The 9,625-nt window shown below is 33.5% G+C and overlaps 1 protein-coding gene and 1 long non-coding RNA gene across 13 annotated transcripts in view; one reads left to right on the top strand and one right to left on the bottom strand.

The window, feature by feature from the left end:
* Positions 1–695: 695 nt before the first annotated feature.
* Positions 696–6,468, top strand: LOC137252562 (uncharacterized). Of its 9 annotated transcripts, none has more exons than XR_010953604.1 (6): positions 696–759; positions 866–991; positions 1,049–1,333; positions 5,127–5,793; positions 5,923–5,994; positions 6,077–6,468. It is a non-coding gene; the product is annotated as an uncharacterized lncRNA (long non-coding RNA). The 9 variants fall into 9 exon arrangements; XR_010953602.1 differs by having other exon boundaries at positions 5,127–5,518; positions 6,077–6,466; XR_010953601.1 differs by having other exon boundaries at positions 5,127–5,524; positions 6,077–6,466.
* FucTA (glycoprotein 3-alpha-L-fucosyltransferase A) overlaps positions 5,294–9,625 on the bottom strand; it is a 59,988-nt gene continuing 55,656 nt past the window's right edge. For all 4 annotated transcript variants that reach the window (XM_067788471.1, XM_067788469.1, XM_067788472.1 and 1 more), the window contains exons 6-7: positions 8,990–9,541; positions 5,294–5,508 (exon numbers count right to left, since the gene is read on the bottom strand). In XM_067788471.1, the coding sequence (XP_067644572.1) occupies positions 9,026–9,541 (516 nt within the window). In that variant the 3' untranslated portion in view covers positions 5,294–5,508; positions 8,990–9,025. The remainder of the gene's footprint in view (positions 5,509–8,989; positions 9,542–9,625) is intronic.

Raw genomic sequence — 9,625 nt, 5'->3', positions numbered from 1 at the left:
CGAACCACACTCTATCCAATATCTTCACACAAACAAAAAGCCCCATCGAACCCCTACAACAAAGCAACGTCATATACCAAATAACTTGCAAAGGAAAAGAGAACGAGGAATGTAATAAGCTATACATCGGCACGACCCGAAGGCATAGTGTACCTATACCAAGTGTGTTCACTAAGCGATAAACGTCAAAACTACAAACAGCCTCGCTCACCTGATGGAAATCTCAGGTCTAGAGTCGCATTTTTGGTCTCAACGACAACATTTTTGACTACCAATCGTATCGACTTTTTCAATTTTTCAATCATTCGGCGCACTCGGTAATGGTATCCATTTTGAATTCGGTGTCATTCCGAATCCAGCGAGTGCCTGTCAGAATGCTTGACAGATAAGTCAACACACTTGTACTTGTACACTATGCCCGAAGGTCACTGAAAGTACGACTAGCAGAGCACCAAGCTGACATACAGAAAAACAAAAGCAACACCGCATTATCACAACACACAACAACCAGTGGACACACAGCTGATCTGACAAACACAAAAATATTGGACAAAAACAAACGAGGGAGAGCGAGATACACTTTGGAAAGCTTACGAATATTGCAACAAAGGGAAAACACAGTCAATAAAAAGGAAGACACAGCTGACATTGCCTCTGCGTACCTACTATGCCTATAAGCACTTTAGTATGACAATGATACCCAATGCGCGCGGTACGAATAATTAGTTAATTTTTTAGTTAATAATATAAACAAATAATGTAAGTTTTTTAGTTTTTGTTTTTTGTCATATGTAACTCAATGTTTAATTGTTAAAAATTAAAATGTAATGCAAAATATGTATAATGATTTTGTTGTTGAATATAGATCTCGCTCCTGAAGATGCTAGGGTGACTAGCGAAACGTCGAGCTGCGACAGTGAAGTAAAATTGTTTTATTTGCACTGAAAACCAAAATAGGTCAAATAGCCTACTTAACTCCAATAAAATTTAAGTAATTTTTTGTTTTGAAATTTGATACTCTTATAATTATATGTTCTTTTATTATTAGAAATAAATCAATAAGTAATGCACAATCGGAAGCTGAGTGGAAAAAGTGGAATTCCTGTATTGCTGTAAATTCTATTTTTTATGACAACGTATCAGTTGGCCAAGTTATCCATTGTGGACAAATCAACGGTTCCAAAATGTTGAGCACCTCACTGAAACAAGATTGGCTAAGACCCACTTCATGGTCCTTTCCGACGCCTTTTCCCTATGCGAAAAAACGAAGACATGTACACAATTTTACAATTAGTGGAACTCCAAATTTTTGCATCAATGGTGGCAAGGAGTGGTAAGAATAACTAGCAAACATTAGAATGCCGACTTGTTTAGCCTGTAATATTGGCGAAAACTAATAAAAAAAAAATTAACTTGTTATTCAAAAGTGCTGAAAATAGTAATTTTAAGCTTACAGTGGATCATTTAGCTCTAAAGCTGGAAACATTGGTGCTTTATCGGTAACCGTATCGGTAACCTTTTAACAGCTGATTCGACCAACCTTATGAGAATCAATGCAATCGATTATTGGTGCCGCTAAGGTCGTAACCGTATCGTAGCCAACCAATTGGGTTTTGGTTTACCGTCGTAACGATAAACAGCTGATTACGTTAGGGATACGGATACAGCGATACGACATACGGCACCAATGACTCCGGCTTAAAGCGTTAGAACTTTCCCTTAATTACCTCATAACCGCTTTCACATTTATGTATATTCTCCTCACGCTCAATCAATACCAACCTAAGTGCAATACTAAACATTATTTTATACATTTTTTATTTCTATTTTTGTTGTATTTTAAGGAAATATATGCTTGGTTACAAAATTTACACAATTGTAAGTAAATTATTTGTTCAATGCCAATTCGCAATAGAGCATCAGCTGTTTCGAAGTGAACTTTTGTTCGCCCGAAATTGCCGATAGGCGGAAAAAGTTCACCCGAACAAAAGAAGTCAAGACGAACACTTTTCCGCGTGAACTTCGCGATAAGGGTGATTAGATCGATATTTTATTACAATTTTAATAAATAGTTATAAGAATAGACAGATTCATATTAATCATTTGAGTGAAATTTGGTTTTTCCTCCGTGATCGCAAATCACGATACGGGCCCTTGGTTTTGCATGACGAGGTATACGATCACAGATGTTACGAATCCATAGCTGTACACAATGCTTATCTTCCAAGGGACCAAATAAGTACATATTTGACTATATCTAAAGTTCTAATACAACTGCATTTACGTTAATACTTTCAAAACTCACATAAATAAAGGTTTGTAAATTGTCGAGCTCGAGGCCACACAATATTAAATAATACAGTTTAACTTTTTATGCTATATTCTTAGTTAAAATTTTGTTTCTTCATTTGTTTACCTTTTATATTTATTTTCTTGTTTTGTCATTACATCAAATTTTAAATTAGTCGACCTGGTACATCCAACGATGTAAGTCGATGTTTATGTACACATGTACTTTTGTGCTTTTTATACTCAGCTAAGCAGAGCTCACAGGGTATATTAATTTTGTTCGCATAACGGTACCCCGTAACGGCATAAACTAATCGAGATAGATATAGACTTCTATATATCAAAATGTTCTGGGCGAAGAAAGAAATTCATTTAGCCATGTCCGTCCGTCCGTCTGTAAACACGATAACTTGAGTAAATTTTGAGGTATCGTAATGAAATTATGGTATGTAAGTTCCTGGGCACTCATCTCAGATCGCTATTTGAAATTAACGAAATCGGACTATACTCACGCCCACTTTTTCGATATCGAAAATTTCGAAAAACCGAAAAAGTGCGATAATTCCTTACCAAAGACGAATGAAGCGATGAAACTTGGTAGGTGGGTTGACCTTATGACGCAGAATAGACAATTAGTAAATTTTTGGACAATGGGCGTGGCACCGCCCACTTTTAAAAGGTCATTTAAAAGTTTTGGAAGCTGTAATTTGGCAGTCGTTGAAGATATTATGATGAAATTTGGGAGGAACGTTACTCCTATTACTATATGTGTGCTAAATAAAAATTAGCTAAAAATTAGGCTTATTTTCCTACATGGTGATTTTCCCTTATTTGACAAAGGATGAAGGAAAATCGTTCCTAAAAACGTCACACTTGGTCTACAATTTAGGTCGATATTTCCCAAACGTACATATGTGATATGGAATTAAAAACCACTTATAAACTATCTACGAAACAAACGCAGCTAAGCTATCAGCTGAGTATGTAATATTCGGTTACACCAGAACTTAGCCTTTCTTACTTGTTATTATAATACTTGTATTTTTGTATTTCTAGCCCTCAAGATGACTTCTAATTGAAGTCGAAATATCGATAATAAAAGAACGACAATATATAACACTTATAAATAAAAAGTTTTTGTGTGTTATTTAATATTGTATGGCTTCGAGCTCGACAATTTACAAACATTTTACAAACCAAAGGCCGAAAAACCAAGAAAAAATAATAGGTATTTACATATTTTTTATTTTATGGAAGAATTATATGTACTTGTGTTGATATTTTCCAGGCATGCTTAACCAACGAAACGATATCATTTCGTTACGATAATCAACGTTAATAAACGAAACGAAGTCATTTCGTTTCGTTTATTAACGTTAAGATCGTCAAATTAACGAAATGATTTCGTTTCGTTTTCTGCCATATCAAAACGAAATCAAATCGTTTATGTTGATTATTAATTTCAAACTATGCTGGCAAAGCTGATTGATGGCGGAGTCATTAAAGGTGAAAGCATTATCCAAGCTGATTGCAACTTTTCTCATGAATTTTGACAGTACGAACATTTCTCAGAGTATTTTTGACATTACCACCAACGAATTATATAAACAAATTACATGGAGTTTGTGTGTGTATGTCCGGTCGCTGTTACCTCCTTACGGCTTCACCGTGGCTATAGCATTGCCAGCACAATTCAAACATAAAGTATCACGTTTTTGTTAACGTTTTTAACGTTAACGAAAGCTTTTCGTTTCGGTTAAAAACAAGAAACAATTTATCTTGATAATTTCTTTATCGATAATATTTCGAAGTGTTTCAACGGAAACGGTGGAAATTTTTTGATAAACGATTAGCTTAACGTTAAGGTGCATCCCTGATATTTTCTTTTGCATTCACATCACACAACTTATTTTAATGCATTTGCTCATACCTTAAGGGCCAATTAAACTTCCTTAACCCTAACGCCATAGTTGTAACCATACCCATATCCATAACCATCTCCAATGTGATCGACCTTAACGTAAAAATCGTAAAAATATCATAAAAATGAAGAAACCCCAAAAAATTACAAACATATTCCACAAAAAATAAGTCTCTTGGTCATAACGTATCCAAAACAATTAATAAAATCTACAAAAAGTTATTAAATTCACCAAATCAAATATTTTTAGGTTATGGATATGGCGATAAACTAAAAACCAATTGGTTGGCTATGGTATGGTTATGGCGTTGGCGTTATGGTATGGTACCCTTAATCGATTACATTGATTTCAATAAGGTAGGTTTGATTAGCTGTTTTATCTGGTTATGGTTTTATGTTTATAAGTCACCATTAATTGACCCTTAAACAATACAACATAATGTCATATGTAGTATGTATGTATTTTTGAATGCAAATTTCTATGTATTGTGAAACTAATAATGTTAACAAATTTAACTAATAATTTTTCTTTCATGAATTTAGAATAATAAGTTTTTAGTACTATTCATTGGCGTGCATATTTAAAAAATATAAAATTGCTATTATGGGTTTTGTTGTTAAGTATTTGTTTCGCACATTAATACAAAAATCGCTTAATTTTAACACTAAGTTAATATAAGCTACATAACAGTGTTTTTAAGTATACTAGTTTCGTATTGTATGTGTGCGTTTTTCGATTTGTGGAACGTGTTTGTATAATTTGTAGGAATATGAATTTATAAAAAATTCTTACAAAATCATCTGATCAGCGTATTTTGTTACGTTCAATGACTAAAATAAGCGTAATTATATATTTTTTTTATCTGTAAGTATGTGGGCTTTCTTAAGTTAATTACAATTTTGTAACATATTCCAGGTATTGATTTTATTATGAAGGACTACCCACCGAGCTGTTCAAATGAGGCGAAGAGGCCTGCTTAATATAGCATACAATATTATATCTAGCGTACTTTGGGAAAGATTGAAGCCGAAAAGTCCACGAATTGATTGTGCTTGATCAGTGCTGCTTCATACCTGGTAAAACTACTATCGAGAAGAGAATCGACACACGCATATTTTTCTTGGCTTCAAAGCAGCCTTTTGACAGCGCGAAAAGAAGGTGCTTGTATGCTGCTATGTCTAAAATAAGGCTTCCCACAAAGTGAATCAGGCTTTGCCAAATTACGTTGAGGAACAGCTCTCAGGATTGGAAAGGACCTCTTGGAACCATTCGAAGGTTGGAATTCGAGTTCTGGATCCTATTTAAAAGTAAAAGTAAAATGAAAGTAGAGAAAAAATAAATAAAAAACACGAAGAAAAAATTTTCTTATTGAATATTCCGGACGAATATGAACAGCCTTAAAAAAAATAGAACACTTTGAATACAAGTAAATTCCTTCAAAATAGTATAGTACTTGTATTCTAATGGAACGAGCACCAGTTGCACGCAAGATTTTCTTTATTGCAATAAACGTTTGCCCACTACTAACCTATACTAATCTACACATTTGGTATATTCTGTCGAAAAACTGAAATCAGCTGAGGTAGCTCAAAACAATATCATATGTTTTCCTTCTATTATATAAAAAAGTTTTTTTCTTCCGGGAATATTTTATTTCAGTGGTATGATCTTTCTGTAGTATGTACTGTTTTTTTTTTTTTTTAATTTATAGAAAGAAGTTAAATTTAACCGAAGCTGAGTTGGCGGAGAGAAAACGTATTCAACGTCGCAATGCTAAGAAAAGGTTTGTTGACAAAGTGAAAATTTACATTTCGATGTGAAATTCTATAAGAAAAACAAATCAAAAATTTTGAAAAACCTTGCAGAAAAATATGAGGAGAGGAAAGCCGAGAAGCATAAATCAGCACGAGAAAATTACAGTATGGCAAAAGCAAAGAAAAGCAAATTGGTGATAGGGTTATATGATGCGGAGGCAAAGATTGAATATTTAGATATGGGAGATTTAGAAACAGAATGCGATCATTGTCACGCTCTCACGTTCAAAAATGAAATGTCGGGGCCCCACTGGAGATAGCGATGCTATCGGAAGAATGGGTGAGGTTGGCGAGCGTAGCGAGCAGGGGCAAAGCCCCCTAGTAATTAAAAAAAAATTTACATAAGCACATGTTACTTTTAAATTACTAAAATAGACTAGGTGCAATAAACGACTAACTATCTTTTCATACAGATTGTTTCAGAAACCCAAGTAGTTATTATTTTTATAATAAAGGTACTGTCCCCGAATTTCAGTTTCGCTACAGCTAAAACTCCATCACCAAAAAGTATGCAACATTTAGTACCATATGGTCGCTAGGAATAATAGCCTAAGGCTGTTATCCCTGTGACCTGTCTTAGTTAATTTTGGCAATGGAGTTTTAGCGTTAGCGATGGTTGAAAATTGGGGGCAGATTTCTTGCTGAGATTACAGAAACAGTGAAGATTTTCAAAAATAACTGCTAAAATGGGTCCCTGATTTGTTTTTCCACACACTCACTCATTCGTCTGCAACTTAATTCTAAAAAATATGTTCGTATGTTTGTGCATCTGTAGCTGTGTTCGGCCAGCCTTCAAATTCTATTTTTCGCTAATACCGTTTTCACACAGAAACTTAATCGAATAACAATTATATTTAATGAAATAATTCCCACTCAGCATTTAGGTGATTCAATTTTGAATTTCCCTACATATCAATACAATTTGATTACTCTTTCTGACTAAATAATGAGTTATCATACAATTGAACAAAAGAAATAATCAAATATGAATACTTTTGATGATGAGAAACTAAAAAGCATTTTCCGCCTCTTTTTGGAATCATTTTTGAACTCGTTTAATGACTAAATTTTAATATTTCATAAAAACCACCAAAAGGAATAATCAAATATGCTTACCTTTGATGATCAAAAACTGAATATAAATTTTCAATCACATTTTGGAATCATATTTGAATCAAATGTGTTTACTTTAGGTGATCAAAAATTTATAATCATTTTTCATTCAGCTTTCTGAATCTTTTATGAATATATTTATTGACTGAATAATGAATTTTATACTTGTTGAAATTTTACTTTTCATTAAAAATTTTATTTTTTTCATACACATATTTTTTCATTCATGAAGCTAAGAAAAAATATATAAAAATTTTATTATTATGCAAAAGATATTCTTCAAGACAAAAATAATGTAATGCTCCTTGTGAACGAAGATTCCCCTAACCATTTCTCCCCTTCAGCTTCCCAGAAAATACATAATGATTGGACAATACATAGGTTGTGAGCTATTTGAACCCCATGTAAGTGAAACTATCTTGACATACCTGGATACGGCTTCAACATCCCGTATCGTATCCGTATTTTAAGATGCAGAGTATAATGCTAATGTTGGATGTTGTAGTCGCAGGTGTATATTGGTAAAGTTTGTTTGCGAGTTAGCTGTGGTTCGAATAGCTCACTTTCGCATGCTTTCTTCCCCTGATGAAATAAGATTATTATGTAGTATCATATTTTGAATGAGATATGAAGAATAAATGCATTATAATGGCATTCAAAAATGATTCAAAAATCTCAACCAAAACGATTGAAATATATTATAATATGATCAGAAAATGACTGTGAAAAGCAGTCAAATATTACTCTAAAACTATTAAAGCTCAATTTTACAATGATATCAAATATGAATAAAAAGCGTTTCGAAATAGGATTCATAAATGATTATTCAAGAATAATCACATTTATGGTACATCTTTCTCCCGACGATACGTTAATTTTCGAACAGAAAATGCTTTTAAATTTGAACGTTTTTAATCATCTTGGGGTATGATATTTAAATATTTTTTGATCAAAATTTTCAAAAAATGCTGGCTGGGTTAAGTTTCGCTTTTCATACAGGACCTTTTGCTTCATTAAGCGAACATCTGTCAGCAGCCCCAAAAAATATTTCGTTTTTACAAAAAAATATTTAAAATGGAAAGCAGCCGTTTCCTACTTAACTATAAATACAATCAAAATAAAATGCATGCGGAACTATCCATAGATGTTGCACCTAACCAAATATGTGCCCATTTTCGAAAAAGCCATATTATCTTTTGCAGCAAATGCAGCGAAAATTAAATTTTGAATTTTTTCGTGTTTTTCTATTTTTCGTAAATTATTGAAAATAATTTATTTTTGATTGTCATTTGTTACATTGACAATAAAATTCGAAGCACAGAGCAAAGCAGACTGGATTTTTCACTCAATTAGTCATTTAATAAAGCAATAATGAGATAATTAAGAATTTGTATTTTGTATGGAAGATTGAGTTCAATTAGGGCTTTAATGTAGAAAACTTGACTAAATATTTCATTAAGCCAATGTGTGAAACTGGCATAACGCTAAAACTCCATCATCAAAAATCTCTAAAACAGTATCAAATGCGCAGAAAAGCATGCAACATTTAGTACCATGTAGTCATAAGGAATAACAGCCTAAGCAACGCGTAAAAGCACAGGAGTTAAGTGGTTATTCCTTGTGACCATATGGTACTAAATACGGATGCGGAATTTGGAGGCCGCAAAAAGTTTGTACAAACTTGTACCAACTTTTATGCGAGTAAATTTCAATGCTGGACAATTCGTGCTAGAACTTCTGGCCGAACACACCTTGTATCTACTAAGTATGCGTGTGTGTTTTCATGTCGTGTGTTTACTATTATAAATAAGCCTTAAACTACTTACTACTCTTAACAACAACAACACTTACTACGATTACCAGCCAATAAACCATGGGCAATCGTCACTAATCATCTCGTATGATATCTTTGCGCGCTTTAAAATTGCGCCACGAACCGTTTGTACAAACACCAGCACCACGCCACCAATCATTGACATCCGTGTACCAGCGCGGTTTTCGTAATGACTCTTCATCATGTAGTGCAGCACATACACGACACCAATAATATGTATTAATGAATTCACCAGTGCCTTTCCATTTAAAATACGAATTATATAGCTCATCGTCTTTGTCAAGTATATGCAAATACTCTGCTAGCTCTTTGGGCGAGGCAAATTCATCGACATGGATGTAGGAACGATGTGGTGCGCTTACTTCATAATCTTCTGGTCGTGCACCCATTACAATTGGTAAGACGTTACGTTGTAATGCATTTACAAAGAATTTTTCTGTAATATAGTCTTTACAATTAGAATTTTCAAAGGCGAGGTAAAATTTGTAATCATGATCGAGTAACTCGAAGCATTTGTCAGCTGTATTGCGTGAGCATTTGTAATTGCCACAAACACCATAAATGTCAACCTGATGATATAGAGATAGAGAGCGAAGGGGCATTAGTTTGAATAGATTTAAAGTTTTAAAAATAGTAAACGTTTCTGACATTCT

The sequence above is a fragment of the Eurosta solidaginis genome, chromosome 5 (genome assembly GCF_040869045.1).
Source record: "Eurosta solidaginis isolate ZX-2024a chromosome 5, ASM4086904v1, whole genome shotgun sequence".
NCBI lineage: Eukaryota > Metazoa > Arthropoda > Insecta > Diptera > Tephritidae > Eurosta > Eurosta solidaginis.
This window is presented reverse-complemented; position numbering and strand designations above follow the sequence as displayed.